Below are 24174 nucleotides of genomic sequence, written 5' to 3' on the forward strand. Positions count from 1 at the left end.
GCCATTTCATGACATACCTTCAGTGTCATTCTGGTATAATTTTTGAATTTTGCTTCTTGGTCTGGTTTGTTATGTTTTATGCTTTTTGCTACTTATGGCTACTTTCTAAGAACTGCTGTGCGACATGCAGCACATACGTCCGTTGGTTGCGGTGTAGAATATCTCTACGGCATCCTCTGCCTGTCGTAAGGGGCCACTAAATGGGGTAACCCCAGATTCTAAAGTTGAGACCACCGGACCCCTGGTTGAGTGTAGCATTCCTTCCACATGCGGTATCCTATCAGGTTTACCACTTTAATATTTCTACCGGACCTCTCTTGGTCAAACCTCGCCTGACTTCATTCGACTGAATTCATAGCCTACATTTATTTATGTATTTATTTATTTATTTATTTATTTATTTATTTATTTTAACCGTGCACACCTTCTCAAAGACCGTACTCCAACACACAACAACTTCTGCAGAGCCTTTTCTATGGCAGATTCAGAGGAAATAAGCATATGTTTTGCCTACAAGTGTCATGGCTGCCAGTGGTTCAAGTAGATTCAAAGATGGCCATCAGATTAGCAGTCTATACCTTTAATGTCGTTGGAATTTAAATTCAAGAATATTTTACGGTTTCTCTGCCATCTGGTGGAATAAGATTAAACCTTGAACGCTGTATGATTTATTGTCTTACTAAAATTTAATGTTTGTGTGTTTCAGGCCTACTGCCATGATGATGGAACTTAGTCACAGTCTGACTCTCAATGAAGAGGCCCTCAAGCAGATCCCAGAGGCCAAGAGACCTGTCTTCGTCTTCGAATGGTTACGCTTTTTGGACAAGGTGCTGGTTGCTGCGCAAAAGGTAAGTGGCCGATGTTTTCCAAGCAGATTTTACAATGAGAACATTTCACATAGACATTCAGAATATTGTTTGTTAAGCACTGTCCAGGAATGTCAAAAATACCTCAATACGGATTCCACTCTTAGCTTATGGCATAAGATAAGCTGCTCAAATCTTTTAGCTTCCTCTTTTCGTTTCATGATTTTTGGGAAGGGAAACATGGCAGATATTATAGAAATTTGATATTACTGGATATAACTCATATACTGAAAAGTAAATTTACGTAATCTCCAGTCAGTCAGAATGAAAGCGCTGTTTCTTTGTTACTCCACTGTGGAGTTCGGAAGTCGAATATGGTTCAGGCAGTTGCATTTAAACAAACCTATACTCCAGTGATTGAGACTTCTTTCGACAAATATAGATCCACCAAGTGTTCGATGATAAGTGGAGAGCATTTCTCTCATTCCTACCTTACTTCTAGGAAGAGTTTTTTATTTATTTATACAGCAAGTTTGACAGTACTTCATGCTGGACTTTGTGGATGAATGATTCCCACTAATCGGCCGAGGGGATCAAGTTTCAAGAGCTCTTCCCCTCAGGTTATAATCAGAGCTAGCATGTTTGAAGGTCCCTCTACGGATTAAAATGTTGCATTGAATGTTCAGAGGTAACTTGAAAAGGTGAGGAATGCTGAAAGAACGATGTTGTGTGCGAATGTGGTGTGGGACAAATAACTGAGTTACGTGTTCTCTGTATCGACTTACGTACACAAAATTAGATTTTTACAATAGCACACTCCTCTTCTACCAGAACAGTGGTCTGAAGAGCTATTGCCCAGTCGTTGTCCGTCACTGCTAATGATGGGAGGATTACTGACCTGCACAGTAGTACTGTACATTGAAGAAATCCTTCGGTCACATATATACTACATTACCGGCCAAATGCCCAGGAACACTTTTCCAATAATATTAACACTTGCCCACACACTATTTGGACTTCCAGGGATGTTAATGTCGCGCTTAATACCTTTTTCGCCTGCCCAGTCTTCTGATTTGTTCGCCGTCGAACATTTTGTGAGACTGGATGGGTTGCCAGTGTCTTCCATGTCGAAGTGTACGTGATTTGCAGCATAATTTTGAACAGTTAAGGGCAAATCTGCTGCGAGATTGCATGCAGCGTTTGTTTTGATTCCATGCCATATCCTATGAACTAATGAATTTCGTTTTCAGTTACCACTGATCTGCATTTAGGTCTGTCGCGCAGGTGGCAGATTCCTTATCAGTTGTTTACCTAGTATTTTCTTAAACGATTTTAAAGGAGTTCGAAATGTGTCGAACATATCACGTAATAAATAATTATTCTAATCCCTAATTCCACTTCCTATAAACGAATAGTTGCCTCCAAATTTTCTTCTTGAATTCCAACTTCATCTTCTTTTCTACTTTTATAAACTCCATTCAAGGTTATTCGTCCAATTAATGTCATTCCACGGTATCTTTCCTCCACTGACAGTTGGGAACAGACTACTTAGTCGAGCAGTTCGTCTCCTTACTCCCAAGTCTTCCCAACCCAAAATTTGCAACATTTTCGTAACAAATGAAGGCGCTTCGACGAAGTACTATGAGATACGTATTTTGATAGACGAAAAGCTGTCTGAATTTAATTGAAACCACTTCTTTCAATACTATCAATCAAACAAGCCTGTGGCGCAACAGGCCATTAAGGCCTTGTCTCGCCAAGGCTACTACTGCCCGACCAGACGACCTGCATATATTGAAATTTTACGTAGTGGGCATGACGAAATCTTCAACCTATTGCTTGGTTTTTCTTGGACGGGTTTGCAGCCTGTCGTATCTAGCAGCGCCTCGGTTGGTTTCGTGAGGCTGGAGTGAACCTCGTTGCAGTCCTCAGTCCAGAATGAAATCAGTGGACTGGCCAGAAACGGACCCAGGGCCTCCATGTAAGAAGCCGTCACAATAATAACATTTAGCTTAAATTCAGGAGCTTCCTTCTTGATACGTAAATTTGTATGTGCAGACTAGAGTATACTATAACAGGCTTTTTGTTCATGGTAATAAATTTCACATTATTCCGTATTGACGAGCAATATAATGTAAAAAAAAAAAAAAGGTTCCCACCTATTCAGTATAATTTATTGTAACCTTAAAAAGTTACATATATTTGATTAAACTAGTTTCGGTCTTGCTACAGACTCTCATCAGTCAAAATCAATAAAAGTTAAGGCAAGACATGAATTATAGATAAAATTTATGAAGCAATCGTGTGTTGTTGATATTCAGTGCAAGACAAGTAAAGCTTTGCATGTTATACACTCATCATGATCTTTAGCTTTTGTTTTACATTATAGGCTTTTTGTTGTTGAAAAATTGAAAGTCTGAGAAATATAATTTTTCCAATTTGTTTACGTCGCACCGACGCAGATACGTCTTTTGGCGACGATGAGATAGGAAAGGGCTAGGAGGAGAAGGAAGTGAAAGTGACCTTAACTAAGGTAGAGCGCCCGCATTTGCCTGGTGTGAAAATGATAAACCATGGAAAACCATCTTCAGGGCAGTTGCCAGTGGGGTTCGAACGCACTATCTCCCGAATGCAAGCTGACCGCTATGTGACTCAAAAATCATATTTTAATACTTTGACCACGTTTGTCAATTTCTATGGCTTGTTCTTTGTTATAACCGTGTAACTATGTACTTTGCTTGCTCTATAGAAGATTGCTTGGTAGACATAAATCAACTCGCTCGTTCTCCGCTGACGCTGAATTATGCGTCTTTATGTGACGTCTGCTGCTTACATTACTCTTGATCAGGTTTGATGGTGGCCTCTTGAAGCAGCTTGGTGAATATCGACCAAAAGCGATTTTCATTTTCTTCGATATCTTTTCGCAACCTCGTGCCTGCTTTTAAAATGATACGAGAAGAGATGATGGTATGCAGCAAGATTTAATCTCGCTCTGAATTGAAGGGGAGTAGAAGTGGTAGTGCGTGCAGTTCATATGTGCAGCCGAATAGCGCGCACTTTATAATGTTCTCGCTTCTTTCGCACAAGGTTGCAATTATTTGACATTGTCTACTGTAGGTGTTAGGTGATCGTGGCTGAAGTGGTCGATAATTGAAAGGTGGCCAAAAATCTTGACAAACTATGTCTGTGTCGTTGTTGGTATGTTAAAGATTTCTGGTGGCGCACCTCCGTGTCATCCGACAGCCGTTGATACCGCCCAGTAGAATTCCGCGTTTGTTGCTAGGTAGCAGCACAGTCGGAATGTTGAAATTGGTAGGCAGGCTGCTTAGGTGGCACCATTTCAGATATGGTCCCACACCGTGCTTAGCCGGTTCGAGTCACATTGGAGGAAAACATTTTCACCAACAGAATGTTGGCCGGAAGGGTAGGGGATTGCGCACTAAAAGCCGGGATTAAATTCCAAACCTCTCCGCAGTGCTCATATGGAGTGAGGACATATGACGCTGTTGATGGTGATTCATCCGTTGGATGGAAACGTTAAGCCTTGAACAGACCCCCTTGGTGTTTTTCGACAGGAGTAGGCTACGTTCCGACACCAAGTTTCACCTTCTCCCTACTTCATCATCGCCATCGTCCTCCCACATCCCGACGCGCAGGTCGCCCATGAGAATCAGATGGAAAGGCCTGCACCAGACGAGCCGAACATGTCCTCGGACACACTCGGCACTAAAAGCTATACACACCGAGCTCGATAGCTGCAGTCGCTTAAGTGCGGCCAGTATCCAGTATTCGGGAGATAGTAGGTTCGAACCCCACTGTCGGCAGCCCTGAAAATGGCTTTCCGTGGTTTCCCATTTTCACACCAGGCAAATGCTGGGGCTGTACCTTAATTAAGGCCACGGCCGCTTCTTTCCCACTCCTAGCCCTTTCCTGTCCCATCGTCGCTCTAAGACCTATCTGTGTCGGTGTGACGTAAAACAACTAACAAAAAAAAAAAAAAAAAAAAGCTATACAAGTGGTCTTCAAAATAGCGGACTCCAGTCCAGTCCCGAAACCCAATGTTTTTCTTTCCCGAAGCTGCACGGTTTATACGATGTCAAGAGTAAGGAAGAAAGAAACAAAGAAAGAAAGAACAAATCACAATTTAAAAAGTAACAATATTTCATAGAGTAATGCACGATCGTTGCCTACGAGAGGCAATGACACGACTTACCCGTCCCCTAGCATAGAAGAACGTCACATTTTGAAGATATCAAAGTGAAATTGTTTTCCGTTTGCTCCGAAGATGGCATTGTTTACTTGATTTCTCTCTAGTCTTCAGCTTCTTCCCTGTTTCATTTAGTAGTTAGCGTTATTTTTGAATTCGTGTGTTCAAGAAGGAACGGCTTACTTAGATCTCTTTACTCAAGACTTGAAGGAGGAAAGAATTAATTTTCCCAAACTTCCTTTGGTGTCTTGTAATGAAGGTTTGTTGCGAAAATTTATAGGATTTTTTGTACCAGCTGAAGAGAGAACTTCATGAAAATTTCATGCAGTTTTACAAATTGGAAGACTTTTTCAGACTGTGGAAAAACCTTTCTCTGTCGATTTTCGAGGAGAATAATGTACCGTAGCAAATTAATTGTTGAACTTTGACACGGCACTACAGCTGCACATGACATAAGAAAGGGTAGGGAAATACGCGCATGATGTGCCGTATGGCTCTTTCTTGGTAGAGATTCTTCCCTAACTTGCCCAAGTTTTCGAAATATATACTGACAATGTTTGGGCAGACATATGTGTTTGAAAGTATGTTCTCCAATATGAATTTTGTGAAAAATAATATTATATCCAGAATTACTAATGAATACCTGAGGACTGCTTTGTGGATTTCAAATTTTGAAAGATTTCACAAATCAAGACATGTCACTTCTCTCACTGATGGGGTTGGTAAGTAATGATGGCATGTGGCTTTCGGAGAGGCTTGGTGAAAATCCTTAGAGTCGACGCCTGATAAGCGGCCTTCGCGTCTGTGAGATTGAGGTCCTACCTATGGTGAATTCTGACGATGAAGACGGCACTCACACCCATCCCCCGAATCATCGGAACTAGCCGGTGGAGGTTAAAATCCTCAACCCGGCCGGAAATCGAATCTAGAGTCCCTTGGACCAAAGGCCAGAACTTTAACCATTTAGCCATGAAGCAGGACATGACGTTGAATGGGTGTATTATATGTTTCAAACAAACGTACGTATGGACACTGAATTTAAAATGTCATTTATTTAAAATGTTGTTTGTTTGTGAATGTTTTGCATGTAAACACTCCACTGGTTGAAATTTAAAAAAAATGTATACGCATTTACCTTTTTTTCTGTATTATTGTATGGAGAAACCAGTCACTGTAAGCAAGACAAGCACCTGTTTTATTCAGCCAAATATTTGTCCCCCAAAGCCCCCTTTTTACAATATTGTCATCAGTCCGGTCCCAGGAAAAACTACAGTCGAAAGCGTTTATTACGACTTCGCTTTTAACGATGTATTGGATATAACAACAAATTCTAACGGTCCCGTCTAAATCCTATATAATCACTGTATTTAGAAAATCGCTTAATACTACAACATACATACATACATACATACATACATACATACATACATACATACATACATACAATATCATCCGGGAGATAGTAGGTTCGAATCCCACTATCGGCAGCCCTGAAAATGGTTTTCCGTGGTTTCCCATTTTCACACCAGGCAAATGCTGGGGCTGTACCTTAATTAAGGCCACGGCCGCTTCCTTCCAACTCCTAAGCCTTTCCTATCCCATCGTCGCCGTAAGACCTATCTGTGTCGGTGCGACGTAAAGCCCCTAGCAAAAAAAAAAAAACATACATTATCATTATAGACTGTTATGCCTTAAGGTACAGCGCCTGATGTGAAAGTGGGAAACCACGGAAAATCTTTAGGGCAGTTGACAATGGGGTTCGAACGCACTATCTCCGGAATACAAGCTGATCGCTACGTGACCCAAAAATCATATTTTACCTTTCATCCTTCAGCAGATGATCCATGTAAACTATGAACAGCAAAGGTGAAAGATTACAGCCTTGTCTAACCCCTGTAAAAACATGAAATAAATTTCATTTTAGATCCGTATTGGCAATTATGTTATATAACTTAAAAGTTGCAAGCCTCTGTGAATTTACCAAACGTCGCCACAATCCTCGATTTGCAACTAGTGTTGTAGCCTTATTTAGTTCTATACCTCTTATCTTTAAATCGTTAGAAACTGAGTCTAACCATCGTCGTCCTGATCTACCTCTACTTCTCTTACCTTCCATAACAGAGTCCATTATTCTCCTAGGTAACCTATCCTCATCCATTCGCCTCACATGACCCCACCACCGAAGCCGATTTATGCGTACAGCTTCATCCATCGAGTTCATTCCTAAATTAGTCTTTATCTCCTCATTCCGAGTACCCTCCTGCCATTGTTCCCACCTGTTTGAACCAGCAATCATTCTTGCTACTTTCATGTCTGTTACTTCTAACTTATGAATAAGATATCCTGAGTCCACCCAGCTTTCGCTCCAGTAAAGCAAAGTTGGTCTAAAAACAGACCGATGTAAAGATAGTTTTGTCTGTGAGCTGACTTCCTTCTTACAGAATACTGTTGATCGCAACTGCGAGCTCACAGCATTAGCTTTATGACACCTTGAATCAATCTCACTTACTATATTACCATCCTAGGAGAACACACAACCTAAATACTTGAAATTATCGACCTGTTCTAGCTTTGTATCACCAATCTGACATTAAATTCTGTTGAATTTCTTACCTACTGACATCAGTTTAGTCTTCGAGAGGCTAATTTTCATACCATACTCATTGCACCTCTTTTCAAGTTCCAGGCTTTCGGCACAATCTGCCATTAAGACCAAGTCGTCAGCATAGGCCAGACTGCTTACTACATTTCCACCTAACTGAATCCCTCCCTGCCATTTTATACCCTTCAGCAGATGATCCATGTAAACTATAAACAGCAAAGGTGAAATATTACGGCCTTGTCTAAGCCCTGTACAAACATGAAATAAATTTCATTTTAGATCCGTATTGGCAATTATGTTATATAACTTAAGTTGAAAAACTACAATGACTTATTGGTTCCATCTAAGTCAATACCCATAAATTGATTTAGAATTCAAAGTTGTAAAATATCACATTAAAACAACAGGACGTTTCGTCCGCATTAGGCCATTTTCAGCTGTCTAGAAATAACTTAGAATTATTATATTTAAGTTCTTCTTCTTCTTAATCTGTTTACCCTTCAGGATTGGTTTTTTTCCCTCAGACTCGGTGAGGGATCCCACCTCTACCGCCTCAAGGGCAGTGTCCTGGAGATTCAGACTCTGCGTCAGGGGATACATCTGGGGAAGATGACCAGTACCTCACCCAGGTGCCCTCACCTGCTATGATGAACAGGGGCCTTGCGGGGGTATGGGAAGATTGGAAGGGATAGACAAGGAAGAGGAAAGGACGCGATCTTGGCCTTAAGTTAGGTACCATCCCGGCATTTGCCTGGAGGAGAAATGGGAAACCACGGAAAACCACTTCCAGGATGGCTGAGGTGGGAATCGAACCCACCTCTACTCACTTGGCCTCTCGAGGCTGAGTGGACCCCGTTCCAGCCCTCGTACCACTTTTCAAATTTCGTTGCAGAGCCGGGAATCGAACCCAGGCCTCTGGGGGTGGGAGCTAATCACACTAACCACTACACCACAGAGGCGGACATATTAGAAGTTACAAAACATTAATAAAATTTACATTCATATGATTTACTTATAAACCAAAATAAGTGCATGTTGAAACATAATAATAATAATAATAATAATAATAATAATAATAATAATAATAATAATAATAATAATAATAATAATAATTTTATTTATTCGTATCAGAAGCAGTACATCATATAAATTATTAATTAAGAACGAGAAATAATTAGATATGCCTAACTGGTGAAAAACATTCTAGAGGTACATTCAAGTAACAATTATATCATATCGGACCAGAGTTTGACAAGATCTCGACCATTTGGTGTGGCCTTCACCAAATCTTGCATGGTGCAAACGAGAGGAGAGGAGTTGCAATTAAGTAGGTGTGCCATGGTTTGTTCATCTCCGCAGGCACAGAGGGTTGACTCTTCAGATAGACCCCACTTCTTCATATTGTTCTTAGATCGGCCGACCCCAGACCGCACCCTGTTCAGACTCTTCCATGTAGACCACGACTCTTCATAACCGGCTGGAAGAGTTTCAGATGGGTCCATCCATCCATCCATTGAGATGGAGGTTTCTGGATCTCCAGGAAGTTAGTCTTGATGATTGAGGTTTAATATCGATTTAATAATAATAATAATAATAATAATAATAATAATAATAATAATAATAATAATAATAATAATGCCATAGCAGCAAGCATCAAGAGAATGGAAGTCACTTTCCAAACCACCCGCAACATATACAACAAAGTGCTTTCCCCTGAACACAAAAATTCGTCACTACAACACAGTCATCAAACCAGTATCGCTGTATGCATCTGAATGCCTTATCCTGTCCGAGAAATGTTTTGCTTGAGTATTGAGAGAGGAAAGAAAGAAAGATTCTACACACCATACTTGGTCCAAACTACAAAAATGGCATCTACAATATAAAATCCAGGCAAGAAGTATACTGAAGTATACTCTAAAAGAGAGAAGATCAAGGACACAATGCGTAAAGGCAGAGTTCGCTTCTACGGTGATATACGACGGATGATGGACTCTCGATAGACGAAACGTATCTTCAGTATATTTGACTCAAAATCAAAAACGGCAATGCCATGGTACCTTAATGTCAAGAAAGATCTTAAAGACCTGGGCCTACAAGGAGGAGATGCACAAGACCGAAATCTTTTCAGAGCAGCCATCAAGACTTTTGGGACTTTCCGGGAGGAAAGACGGGCAACTGGTGCTAAATGGACAGAAGGACGTCGTGCTAAACACAGTGAGCTGATGAAGACGATGTGGATCAAGCGAAAATAATCGTATGGCCTCAGCTACCGTGTGCAGACATTTCAATTTGACGCCATCTTGTTGTCTGCTCGTCAATTTCAACGTTGCGTTTTACTCTAGCCCTACTAGATGGCAGACTGAGTTAACCGAATCTCTCTTGGGCGTCTATGGCTGAGTTTTAATTAATTTTATGGGGTAAACACCAAATGTGTCACCAGAGATCTTTTACATGCAGACATGGTACGACTTGGAGTGTCGAATGGACTTTTTTTTCCGCCCTTCAAAAATCCGGCTACCTCTGCCGGGTTTGAAACCGCTGTCTTGGGATCCGGAGCCCGACACTTTACCACTGATCCACAGAGGCAACTTACTTCATCAGTGAAGTCGCTTGATGTAGTGTGATGAAGTCAGAATGAGTCTGACATTGAAATACGACTGTAGTATAAAACGGCGTATTTTTAAATCACATCTATATATAAAAAATAGGAGTTTTGTCTGTACATTGCTCAGAATTTGAAAAGAATGGTATTTCTATATCGATCATGTCCACAATAACAAGGAAATGCACTTTTTTACTTTCCCGTAATTTCTGTCTATACGGCTGAAGGGACTTTAATGAAAATCGGTATGTAAAGTCGGGGGATGAGCAACTGCAATCTAGGCTATAAATCATTTTATTCACGCTGGGCGAAATGGTAGTTTAGGGGAAGGCCTAAAATTTAATTCTCAAATATTTATATTATTAGTGGTCCTTATCGATAAATAGGCTACTACATAACTAAAGTTATATAGAATTAAACTTCCGATCATTTATGTCTTATACATTTTTACCGTACCGGCTATGATAACACATGTATTCATGAATTTGTATTTTTGTTGTCAAGTCCATATCAACGCCGAGCCAGGAGAAAATGGGTCAACGGAATTTAATGAAAAGCGGTATATAGAGTCAGGGAATAATAAAATTCAGTCTAAGCTATAAGCAATTTTATTCACCCTGGATGAAATTGTAGTTTAGGGGAAGGTACCTAAAATTTCATTTATGTTCTTTTTCAGTTCTACCGTGCCGACTATGATAAGAGTGGTATTTCAGAGTAGGAAGAAAACTAAATGTGAAGGCTTGCGCAATATCGAAAGCGCATAACAGTGATCAACAATACCATTACATTGACCATTGTTTGTTGTGATGTTCTTTGTCTCTTATGCTGCCACTCAACTCCGATAGATGGGATTACTGTTGCGAACCGAGTGTAACAGCTTGAATGAATATTTGCGGGAGATAGCTGGGGAATTAGAAAACTTTCTTCTTTAGAATGCCATTCCTTTCGTTCGTACATTTTCTGATACTGCTGGTACGTAAGACGCCGGCTCATCATAGTATTCCAGCTATTCGATCCCTACTCTGACGCGCTGTTTTGAATGAGCAGTGTGCACACTTAAGGCAGAGGCTCACTTAGTAGCAGTACAGTATTATGACCTGGTCTAGAATTATAATTTAGGCCTGTTCCAAATTATAGGACCACAATTCACTAAATAACTCAAAATTCAACCCGGAAAAGAGCCGTTTCTTAAAAAAAAAAAAGCTTCTTCCTCTTCACTTTTATTAAATTCTACATTAATTTTATTCCAGATTAGCAGAGAAGAGGGGGGTTTCTCCATTGGCTTGGAGGAAAAAATTGCCGCCGCCAGTGTAGTGAATTGAGATTTTCCGACTCATCGGGTATTCCTAGGAAGCAGATCAGTAAAAGGGCATAGTTTTGTCATGGGACTTTCCACTATTCGACCCCTCTCCCCCGCTGAAAATAGACGAAGAGTGTTCTCGGATCACGGCTGTCTGCGGCTTGGTCATTGCAGGGCTGGAATTTTGGACTGTTAGATCGGCAGCGTAGTACTGTTCGTTAAAAGTGAGTAAATGTGTGGTTTATCATTTCATCGAGTATTTCATATGAAAGCATTGCTTTTAATCGCGCCATTCCTACTGACGTCATTGTAATGTCCTATGTTCATTTTAGTTCGGAAAACTACCAAGACAGTCTTTCTGAGGATCTAAAGAGGCAGGTGGAGAGTGTGTGTTTACCATTATAATGAAAACTCCCCAAGCAAGCGGGCCTACCATTACAATAAAAAAAAATCCCTAACCCAGTCTTCATATGCGAAAAGACGTTTGGTGACTTCCCCGTCGCGTTTCTTGAGTAACGTTACGAGCTATGCAATTCGATATAATTTTGCTCACACGGTGTACACTACCTAACCTAAAATACTGTATACAGTGTAGAATTCCGTAGCAAAGCACGGCTACATCAGCTAGTTTTCGGACAAATGTATCCAATGTTGAATTTTGTTTTTGCTAAGCGTTTGGGAATAGCTGACAATAATGTAAAGCTTATTTTCAATCTCTTGTTATTCAATAGGTTGTAGATTACACATCAGTCTATCTAGTCTAGACATGCATCGCTGTGAAGATGGCGCAGAAGAAAGGGAAAGTGGTTTAATATTGAAGAAAAGTCACAAATAACAAGGCGATTACAAAATGGGGAAACAGACGTCAGCGTCGCCAAGGGATTGGGTTTGTCGGTCTCGACGATTTCTACAATTTGGAAGGACAAAGAGAACATCTCTTTTATTAGCCAAGACCGTGTGCGATATTATTGATCAATTTGTATTCTTGCTATTTCTTTGTTCATTAACTATTTTATACTTTGTTGACACACTATTGCTGTACGTGCTGTGTAAACATTAGAAGAAAAATGCCTCTCAGTCGCACTCCACATATACTGTAATTTAAATACAGTACTTATTTCACTTATTATGTTTTTTAAGTTTTAACTTTATTCTGTTAATTAACCCTGTAAGTGTGCACCCCTAAACTTACAGATATGATATTATTAGGAACAACAACAAATACCGGTTTGTACGACTATCGCCTATAACGACCAATAATTGACGGTCCCTTCGGAGTCGTTATAACCGGTGTCGACTGTAATTGAAGACCTCTGAGCTATACGGTAAATAAATAAATAAATAAATAAATAAATAAATAAATAAATAAATAAGAAACGGCAGGCTTCCGAAGATCTTTTCACTCCTCAAGACTGGAAGCATATGGCTAAATGAAGTAAAAAGAGACATCGTCCGCTGGGATTTCTGATAGCCTACTGATGTCTCAGACCGCCTTAAATTTTCTGAATTGGTAAATTTATGGTCTCCTCTACCAAAGGTTATTAAATCTCGCAAACCTCTTTCACATGAAAGAAAGGAAAAATTAATAGCAGGACTCAAAAGGTATTGGGAACGAAAGCCAGCATCCAATAAGAACTAGTCATAAGTGCTCCCTAGTGAGCTTAAATCACTAATAATAATAAACAATTAAAACATCGCAAACCGACGGGCTAGATGTTATATCCCTTGAAACGACAACCTTACAAAATTTTAATATTTAAAATCTTCCTTACTTCACTGCCCATGCATAATATATTGGCGTTGTACGTGTTCTTTCTGGCAATTAGCACCCATGTTAGGTACTCTAACACTCACGAACTCTCTTAACTCTAGGGTGGTTCCCTAGACGGCAGTTTGGCCTGTGAAAATGTTGCCAAGTTACTAATTAAAGCCATTGTCATCTTCCCGTTGGTTAAGCCGCTGCCAGCTTGTCGGTTTTTCTTTTCGCTTTCTCTTCTGAGTGACGAACGACGAGCGTTAGCTTCGTTTTAAAAAAAATCGTATTCCAAGTGAATTGCTGCGAGTGAACCAATCTCTACCATTGTATGTTTTTTTCCTTTTATTATGTTAAAAGAAAAACGTAGTGTAATTTATCGCCTCTCTTTCTTTCAGTATATTTAAGAGAACAAATTGACACAGCGCAACGTCAGCGCCAATTCGTAGGGTGAAGAAGTTAAGTACATTGGTCTCGCATGGACTCGCACCATTCGAATCGCTTCGTAACCGGTGATGGAATGTTGTAAAGGCTTTGACCATAGCGGTCAGCATTCTTCTCTACTTTGTGTGTGATTTCTTTCATCCAGGGGTTTAATGCCGACTAAGATTTAGCTTGGCGACGATAGGTTATTATAGGGCTACGGCTGGAAAGAATTGAACGTAGCCTTGATTAAGTTACAGCTCAAAGAAGATTTGTCTGGTTTGAAAATAGGACACCATGGAAAAACACCCTCAAGCTGCCGATGGTGGGGTTAGAACCCACAAGTTTGCAGCTATGTGGCCCGTATCACACATCCGTCTCCCTCAGTCGTCTACTTTATGTGTGATAAAACGGGACAGACACTTGCATTCGGGAGATAGTGGGTTCGAACTCCACTGTCGGCAGTCCTGAAGATAATTTTCCGTGGTTCCCCCATTTTCGCACTAGGCAAATGTTGGGGCTGCACCTTAATTAAGGCCACGGTCGCCTTCCCACTCCTAGTCCTGTCCTATTCCCATCGTCGTCATAAAACCTATCTGTGTCGGTGCGACGTAAGGCAGATTGTGAAAGGAAACGGGACAGATAACCTTCCTTTCTCCTATCTGAATTTTTTTCCACGGATAGAAAATTTAATGTCCGACTCCTTGGCTGAATGGTCATCGTTGAAGCGTTCGGTTCAGAAGGTGCCGGCTTTGATACCGGATCGGGTCGGGGATTTTTAATCGCGTGTGACTCAATCTTTGGGTGTTTGTCCCAACACACTCCACTTCATAATCAGGCAACACATCCTACTAGTTACCATCAAAAGAAACACACATTAGTCATGAATACCCACAAATCAGTAGAAAATTTGTAAACTCAGACGATGTATTAGAGAAGATAATAATCCAGAAGAAGCTCTGCACATTATAATAGTCACCCGGTTTTTGACTTGCAGTACTTGCCTCATTTCCTTTTATTATATTTATTCCACATCATATATTTGTAGCCGGCCCTGCGGTGTAGGGGTAGCATGTCTACCTCTTTCCCAGAGGTCCTGGGTTCGATTCCCGGCCAGGTCAGGAATTTTTACCTGAATCTGAGGGCTGGTTCGAGGTCCACTCAGCCTGCATGATTACAGTTGAGAAGCTATCTGACGGTGAGATAGCGGCTCCGGTCTAGAAAGCCAAGAATAACTGCCGAGAGGATCCGCCGTGCTGACCACACGACACCTCGTAATCTGCAGGCCTTCGGGCTGAGCAGCGGTCGCTTGGTAGGCAAAGGCCCTTCGAGCCTTGGTTTTTTTTATATTTTTTACTCTCGACGTTGCGAAACAGTGAGAAAATATGCAAATAACACTTACAGAGAATATAGACTGTAGTCTGGTATTAAAGGAGAGGAGGGAGTAGATGTTTCATTTTCCTATATGGGAGGTGTGTGTGTGTGTGTGTGTGTGTGTGTGTGTGTGTGTGTGTGTGTGTGTGTGTGTGTGTGTGTGTGTGTGTGTTGAAACACACATCCCCTGTCTGTCATAAGAGGCGACTTGATACGGGACCCCAGGAGCTGTGTATTTGGAAACATAGGTTGGCGACCATGGGGCCCTAGTTGACTCCACATACTTGTGCCAGGCCCCTCACTTTTCTCTTTCTTGTCCGACCTCCATTGGTCAAATCTTGTTCTCTTCCCATCTCGAGGCCTAGGGAGTTTTTCTTTCACTGATATCTTCATTCTTGGAAGTGTCGCGACCTCTTCCTTTTTTCCCTCAGATTCGTGTTCCTCTTAAAATAATAATCACCACTACACGTTTCAATTGTCAAGCAGTCATCTTCAGATTATTTTGCTTGTTATTTCATTTTTTTTTCATTATCACTTGTGTTAGTTGAACATCTTCTTGCGTCTTAAAGTGTAGTTTTGTTACAAACTCCTAATGTTAGAAATGAATTCGGACACATTGTTTAGGTTGCCTTAGGCACAGTTCTGTTACCATCTACCATATATCACTTCTTTTCCTTCCACCAGTTTACTTCCCCACATTCCCCTAATAATGATGAATAATTTTGCAAATTTCTCCGGGTGCATCCACTCTCTGTTCAATAACTTCACAATCGTGTACAGCTTATTTTCATTATCAATTTTTCTCATATCCTCCTCATCTACTGTATCTATAAATCTCTCTCTTATTTCCCTTGTCTCCAAACAGTCTTTTATAAGGTGTGCCCATCCCATTTCTTCAGAACTTTGTAAACACGTATTTTCGTTATATTTTGTCTGTATGATTCATTTTTGTGTAACTCCCCCCTCTCCCCCTTCCATCCCCCATGAACCGGCATTAACCGTAATTTCCCTTTTTGTTATATTATGTACATTTGTCCTCATTTTCCCAATTACAGTACAAAATTCCTCTAGTTACCTCTTATGTTTACACTGCGAAGCAATTTGTTACTTTTCAGTATCCTTAAACTCTTAGAATTTTTTAAAAGACATATTCTTCGCTGCTTTATGCATTCCCTTTCCCAGAAATATCCCATTCCTTCCGTTTCCAAAATGTTCCGTACCGCATACACCGCCACCTGATCCCAACTTCAGTCTCAGCCAATACTTGATTATCTTTTTAACAATATCTTCCTGTATACTTAAATCGTTGCACATCATTCTTACTCTACAGTTAGCTGTACAACTGGGCAGTGGCATAATTATTTTAGCAAATCTACTCGTGATTGCATCCAATGTGCAAAACTTTCCCTTCGACTCCCCAGATCTCTGCTCCGTACAATGCCCTAGATTTAACCAATACATTTTAATACACTCTGAAATTAGTGTTGAACATCTTTTTTACCACGATGTTAATAGATTATAGGGCACTCCTATCTTTTAGTTTTAGTCTTTTTTTATTTGCTCTGACTAGTTTCCATTTCCACTTAATATCATGCCTAAATACTCCAGAACCGGGCGAGTTGGCCGTGCGGTTAGGGTCGCGCAGCTGTGAGCTTGCATCCCGGAGATAGTGGGTTCGAACCCCACTGTCGGCAGCCCTGAAGATGGTTTTCCGTGGTTTCCCATTTTCACACCAAGCAAATGCTGGGGCCGTACCTTAATTAAGGCCACGGCCGCTTCCTTCCCACTCCTATCGTCACCATAAGACCTATCTGTGTCGGTGCGACGTAAAAAAAAAATCTCCACTTTCTTGACAAATTCTAATCTTGTCTCACCCATCCACCATTTTTCATTCTTTGACAATTTTTTTTACATACAGTTTCCTTGGTTTTCTGTGCATTATTTTGAAATTTCACAGTAATTTACCTCTTCGTTTATACTTCTCTGCATGCTAGCGGGGGTCAGTATGAGTAGAAGGTTGTCATCCGCAAAAATGAGACCTGGTAGAAAGGGATTCAGAAGACGATGCAACTTGGTTCTCTACTGATCTTGCAGATAATTTCGAAGATGGTCGCAGGGTCATAAATTAAATCTGCGCCCTCAGTAGACCAGCGTTGTCTTTCTGAGCTCACATTTGTCCGACAAGGGAAACATGTTTGTGTATTCGCAATGGCCATCTCACTGTTAGCCCACGTTGTACCGTGCATCTGCACCACCAAAGAATAGTCCACGAAATTAGAGTGGACGTAAGGCCTATCGATTGGTAATAGAAAAGGTTCATTCCACCGCCCCGCAGTTCAATCTTCCTGCCTGTAATATTCATGCTGGGTGAAAAGAATCCCCTTACCTTGTATCCGTGATCCGCTTCTCTCTCCCTCTCTCTCTGTATTGGCCTTTGTTGCTTGTATAGAAGGCTTTGAAAATGTAGCTGCACTATGATACACAATTACAACGAAGTGTCACAGAAATATTTCAAGCAATTATCCATTAACATGAGTCAGCTTTACTCGCTTGTTAATAATAATGTCCGACTCTTTGCCTGATTGGTCAGCGTTGAGGCATTCAGTCCCGAGGGTCCAGGGTTCGATTCCCGGCTGGGCCGGTGATTTTAATCACGCCTGATTAATTCTTCTGGTTCGGGGATTTGCTGTTTTGTGTTTGTCCCAACACACTCCTCTTCATATCAGACAAGGCACCACTCTACGAACCACCACAGATACACGCAATATTGATTACATCCCTCCACATAGGTTGCGTCAGGAAGGGCATCTGGTCGCACAACATGGCCAAATCCACATGTGCGACACAGTTTGCGCCATCGACCTCACAGATGTGGAAAAAACGGTATAATAATAATAATAATAATAATAATAATAATAATAATAATAATAATAATTACAACAACAACTAGGGGACCCGTGCTGCAATGCCGCATTCGTTTTAAGTAGGTCAGATAACGTGTCTTCATATAAAATTGCTCCATGTGCTGCCTGGGTACTTTTTTCAACGTTAACTTTTAGAGTTTGTATTACCTGTTAATTATGTTTGAAACAGCTGCTGCTTCGCCCGAAAACATTAGTTCTGTTAATCTCCGTGGCTGGAATCTGGACTTACACGAGATGCAACAACAATTGCACCCAGGTTTACCATATTAACCTATGAAACAAGCCTGTATAGAGTTATTCTCCAATTACAAGAGGATGAATGAATAAATAAATAAGTAAATAAATAAATAAATTGAATGATCTCATCCTACAGCTCCGGAACACCTGCAGCAGAGGCGAGAACTTTACGTAATGGATGGATGGATGGATGGATGGATGGATGGATGGATGGACGGACGGACGGACGGACGGGCGGGCGGGCTTGGTAGGCCTACCCACTATGTGAGGAACACAACGGGATAGTGCTGGTCCTTGTGGTTAGTCCACATATGTGAGGAACGCCATAGGTTTGCGTTGCCTGTAAATAGCGCCGCAGTGTGCGAAACACCATAGGTCTGTGTTACATGTGCGAATTTCATTACCTGTGAGTAGTACCATAGTGTGTGGAATACCGCGAGTCTACGCTATTTTGATTAGTACTGCAACATGACAAATACCATGGTTCTATTTTCCTAGGGATAACTACCATTATGAGGAGCCGATGACTTGGATTTTGGACCCGTTTCGACTACAAGCATCATCGATTCAGTATTGTGCTTTAGAAGCAGTCCCTTGGTCAGTAATAGGCCTACTATTATTTAACGCTAGTTTCTGGGAATGCGGAGCATGGCGGGTCGGATCCACTGATTGTTTTAACTTCACATCCATCCATCCACCCACCAACCCATCCACCCACCCACCCACCCATCCACCCATCCACCCACCCACCCACCCATCCATCCATCCATCCATCCATCCATCCATCCATCCATCCATCCATCCATCCATCCATCCATCCATCCATCCATCCATCCATCCATACTCACGTTTTTCGAATCTGATCAGTGGAGGATTATGGACTTTTAAATTGTCATAACATTTCGTACCATTAGGGCCCGATGACCTAGATGTTAGGTCCCTTTAAACAAGCATCATCATCATCATCATCAGTATATTTTACAGTAAAATAACAAAATTAAAGTCATATCAAATCGACGAAGGGTGTTCGTTCCAATGATTTAATATTAAATCATACGCTATAACGTAATTCATAAGTGTTTTCAAGGTTATATCTATAGTTTCAAACCGCCACATGTTGGCAATACTCTTCTCTCATCTCTTTCTCTTTTTCTTTTCTTTACATCACAATCTGTTAGGGCCAGACAGCGGGCGGCTCGACTAACACACCAGCTGATTGCTAGTAGCTTCCTCATTCCTCATCAATCACATACATTTATTATGGAGTCTATAAAACCCCCCGCGCTTCGCTGTGGATAGTCTTACCGGGTCTATAATCACCTATCATTTTTGTCATGTAGCATAGAACAGTATAACAAAGCAATACACGAAACACTTCTTCAGTAATAGGTAAATTCATTGACAGTCGAGTTTCAATTATGAACATACGTGTAGAAATATTTGGTTTCACGTCTACATTTCTTTTGGCATTTTTATTGGCATTAGCCTGACCATTGTGAGTGGTATTTGTTTTGCTCGAGTCTTTTGTAAATGTGATGTATGCATATAATGTAATGTGTGCATATAATATACTGTATATATTATATACAGGAGACTGGTTCACGCGTTCTCTCTCTCAAATCCTGTGTGGCGTGAAGATTGATGGTTTGTGAAATAAATGTTAGCAGAATGTGTGAGGAGTGTTTTACTAGCATATTCCCGTCTGGTCGGCTAAAACACGGACCGCGATAATGTACGTACACGGTTTTGTATGCAGAAGCGCCATGAACAAAAACTTCGTTTACTCGTGGGCGTTAAACAACCTCAGGTAAAAAAAAAAAAAAGAAACAAGCTTCTCCAAATTAGCGTTTCTCCAATCGCTTACATAATGACGTACCGACGTACGTCACTTTGTATGAGCATGGTTTTACGATTCTTCTTTGGCTACTTATCTAAAGTATGCATGTGGTAACAGTTTTCCTCTTTCTTTTCGTTTACCGTTTCCAGTTAGGTAAAAACAAACGTGCCTGGGGAAGAGGTAGAGTGCTGAAAAGGAGCTCAAGGCTGTTAAAAACAAGGCGGTATACAGTTTTTCATGGCGAGTCTTGATGGAATTCACGCATAACCATAATTTCTTGAACAACACAGAAAGGAAGTTTCGTCCTCCTCTTTTGCAAACTTTTAGGCTATCAGGATACCGACTTCCAGTGTTTCTCATCGAGAGTAGTTGAAGGATGAATTCCTTCCTACTATTTCCCTAATAATAATAATAATTGTAAAAATATGTTTAGATGTTTCTGAAACTACCACATGTGAACGACGTGAAGCATCTGGATGAATTTTCACACATAATTCGACCCCTCCAACTAAGAACGTCGTATTTGCATAAAGTAAATTGCTGAGAGCAGTTTAAAGTTTTGAAAATTTCAAACAAATTCGATATTAGCGATTATGGGTTCTGTGGAGTACATTTACTGCCTAGTTTATTTTGCCCAAAGAAGAGAGTTCCAATATATTAATTAACCCATTTACATGTAGTTACGATGTTCTTCATTGGAGATGTGTGAACAACTAACTGCAGAAATCAGGTTATGACGTCATTGTTTGGACACTTCATTCCAATAATGACATCAGCTGCAAGTTATGTCTTTTCTAAGTTAAATTTTGTTTTTACTCTTTAAAATGAGTCAGAAGGAAGAATTGACTGAACCTAATATTCTTGAGATTATTGCCTGTGAATAACAAAACATCGTTAAAGACCATGTCTTTCAAAATAAATTACCAATTTACAGGCTAGGCGATTTCTGGAGGTTTAGGGGTATTTTTAAAAATGATTGCGGTAGTTACTATTTTTACCTTTTGAATTATTTATTGTTTTGGAAAATACCCAACCAGTTGAGACCATTTTCATAAACCTTTATTAGTCACTAATTGTGCCTGATTCAGTTGATTCGGCTAGGGGAATTTCCAGATTTTTGCAGAAATTAATGGTTATACATATCTGGAATGTGCTCATAATGACAGCAAATCCTTCCTCTTTTCCGGAACTACTGGCAGCAGTCCCTTGTAAGCATTCCCAAGTTCCAATGTGCGAATAAATTCCCGCCTTCCTCGTCGTTTCTGGCTAAACTTTCACATTTCTCCCTAATCGGAGACATTGGCTGTTGCTGGTGAAAACTACCTTTCCGACACACAAACATGACTGGTCCTGCTGGACAAATGCATATACACTTACCTTGTAACTGAGTTGAACAAGCAGCCATGTTCCTCACTAAATCAACCATCAATTTGCCTCTTGAATACATTTTGGAATGGGTAAAACACTACACACAATAATCACCATACCATTTTAGTCGGCGTTTTACATTGCACTGGTAACCTTTCCGCCTGTACTGTGTCTCGACTTCATTGACAGCAAATATCTCTCCCTAGCTGCTAAAATGAGTACTATAACACCGATCAACAACAACAACAACAACAACAAATCGGTGGATATCTTGGTATCCAACAAGCGTTCTAAGACAACTGAAACATATTGGTTCAGAATATGCAAAGCATTTGTCTCTATCACCCACCGTTCTTGAGATATATGACAACCATTTACACATTTTTAACATTGTATCAAGGAAAACAACTCACAGACAGAAGTATCACTGAGAGTCAAATCAAGACCTTAGCGGTCTCTTTGATGTTAGACTTCTGGTCGGTGAAAAGGCTTCCGCAGCGCCAAATAGTTCCCTAGGTTTGTTACTTGTTCCTGAAGTCAGGAGCGTTCTTCAGTTTGGTTAGATATTCTGGTGAACTGACTTGACGAATTAAAAAAAATTTGCGCTGTATAAATATGGAAAATATATCACAGGTTGTATGTTATTCGTGTTCGTTACCAACTCTTATATTTCATACGTAGATGGCTATGTTCTCAGTGGTGCATGTAGCAAAATAATAATAATTTAATATGATATTGATATCTTATTGCACTGTGTACTTAGTAAGCTTTGTTCGAGTTCATTCCATTGCTGATAAGTTCGCATAATATGTGAACGTTGAAGATTGATCCAAGAAAACTGTTGGCAATACTGGCTGCAGCAGCATGTTCAGTATTCATAATGGCTGCCAGCTGTAAGCAAGATGTGTGTGATGCTGTGACTCTTGAGTCACCTGTGAAATACTTTAAAGCTAACAAAAGTGAAGGAAATCTTAACCAATTTTTTTTAAACGCTTACAGTAGCCTACGAGATGAGAATCCGCTGTGGACTGTGGAAGACGTGAAGAAGACCGAGCAGCTGACCGGCGTTTCTGTGTAGTGTTTATTTTTGCTATTCGCTTTACGTCGCACCGACAGACAGGTCTTATGGCGACGATGGGATGGGAATGGCCTAGGAATGGAAATGGGAAACCACGGAAAACCATCTTCAGGGCTGCCGACAGTAATCTCCCGATTACTGGATACTGGCCGCACTTAAGCGACTACAGCTATCGAGCTCGGTGTGTAGTGTTTACGCCGCTCGATTGGAATTTAAACTCCACGGGAAATCCAAGTCTCCAGCGAAAGGTCAATGTGTCAGCTCAGTTCAAACTATGCACTCGCCGTATATAAAACACGGTATGGGAATAGGATCCTTGGCGTATTCGATGATGGTGATGATGATAATAATAATAATAATAATAATAATAATAATAATAATTGTACTTTATATTCGTAACCGCCCTCTACCTGCAGAAATGTTGTCATGAGGGAATCATGAATTCGTTTTTACCTTCCGAATGACGAGACTACAATATTTACAACATTCCTGGAAACATTGTATTTTGTAATCCCACTCACGGGTAGGGTTTTCAGTTTTTTGAACTGTGAGAAACTGCCACTGACAGTCGTTGCACGAGAGTGGAATTGTACACTTATGTTGTAAGTCTCCATGAGCACCACACAAATTGCATTTTGAAATTAAATCTTGCTTCTCTTGCCTCGGTATTCGTCAGAAATCTGTAGGTTTTACATGGTCAGTAAAGGAATAAATAGGTATGGTACGTAATCAATGTACAGCTATGTGAAAGGAAGTGATTTCGTTGATGCTTCACTATTTCAGAATGAAGTACTTACCAGATAGACGCACGGCGTTAATGATAACCTGGTTGTGGCGGAGATTGTGAACGGCGACGGGAAGGGGGATCAGGGGACGTGCTCACATGCGGAAGGATACTTTTCCTAAGCTCTTGAGCTAAGTTTCAGTCTAGAGCATTGATTGCTGCATTGACTACGAATGAATATGGCTTAAGCTAAGATTAGTGCTAATGCACTACACGGAACATACTGAATTTATCTGTTATATAGCAAAACAGATCTAGTGAATTTATATAACCTCTAGACGCCACTGACAATAAAGGAGAAAAAATGAAAAGTTCCGGCTTTGTATGAAAAATTACGAAAACCGTATTCGATGAATGCTGTTCCATGAAAAATCTTTAATATATTCAAAACCTGACGTGGTAGAGCAAAACTGTTTTCATATTTGATATCAGCATGAAAACTGCACTAGAAATAGTATATATCATGTCAAATATCTGTCCCTCGTAAATCGGTGTAATCAGGTGATGATCTCTCAGGTCACTAAACAGTAGAGATGGGCACTATCGACTGATAACTATCGAACTAGTCGATAGTTTAAACTATCGTAACAGTCGACTACTTTAAAAAACAAGTCGACTGAATTCAGTCGCATTCCCGCCACGCATCTCTCCACGTTCCACTGTCCAGTCAGCACAAAACAAGTCGACTGAATTCAGTCGCATTCCCGCCACGCATCTCTCCACGTTTCACTGTCCAGTCAGCACAAAACAAGTCGACTGAATTCAGTCGCACTCAAGTCACAGCGACATGGAAGCGAATGGAACTATCGGTTCATGGTCACTTTGGATATGTAATATATAATTATGTTAACTTCATATGTACCTACGATATATGGC

The 24174-nt window shown here is 40.6% G+C and overlaps 1 protein-coding gene across 1 annotated transcript in view; it reads left to right on the forward strand.

Annotated features, from left to right (window-relative positions):
- Positions 1-24174, forward strand: part of LOC136884962 (HEAT repeat-containing protein 5B) — a 390022-nt gene that overhangs the window by 126042 nt on the left and 239806 nt on the right. The window contains exon 2 of the mRNA XM_067157308.2: positions 707-848. Within this exon, the coding sequence (XP_067013409.1) occupies positions 707-848 (142 nt within the window). The remainder of the gene's footprint in view (positions 1-706; positions 849-24174) is intronic.

The sequence above is a fragment of the Anabrus simplex genome, chromosome 13 (assembly GCF_040414725.1).
Source record: "Anabrus simplex isolate iqAnaSimp1 chromosome 13, ASM4041472v1, whole genome shotgun sequence".
In the NCBI taxonomy this organism is placed as follows: Eukaryota; Metazoa; Arthropoda; class Insecta; order Orthoptera; family Tettigoniidae; genus Anabrus; species Anabrus simplex.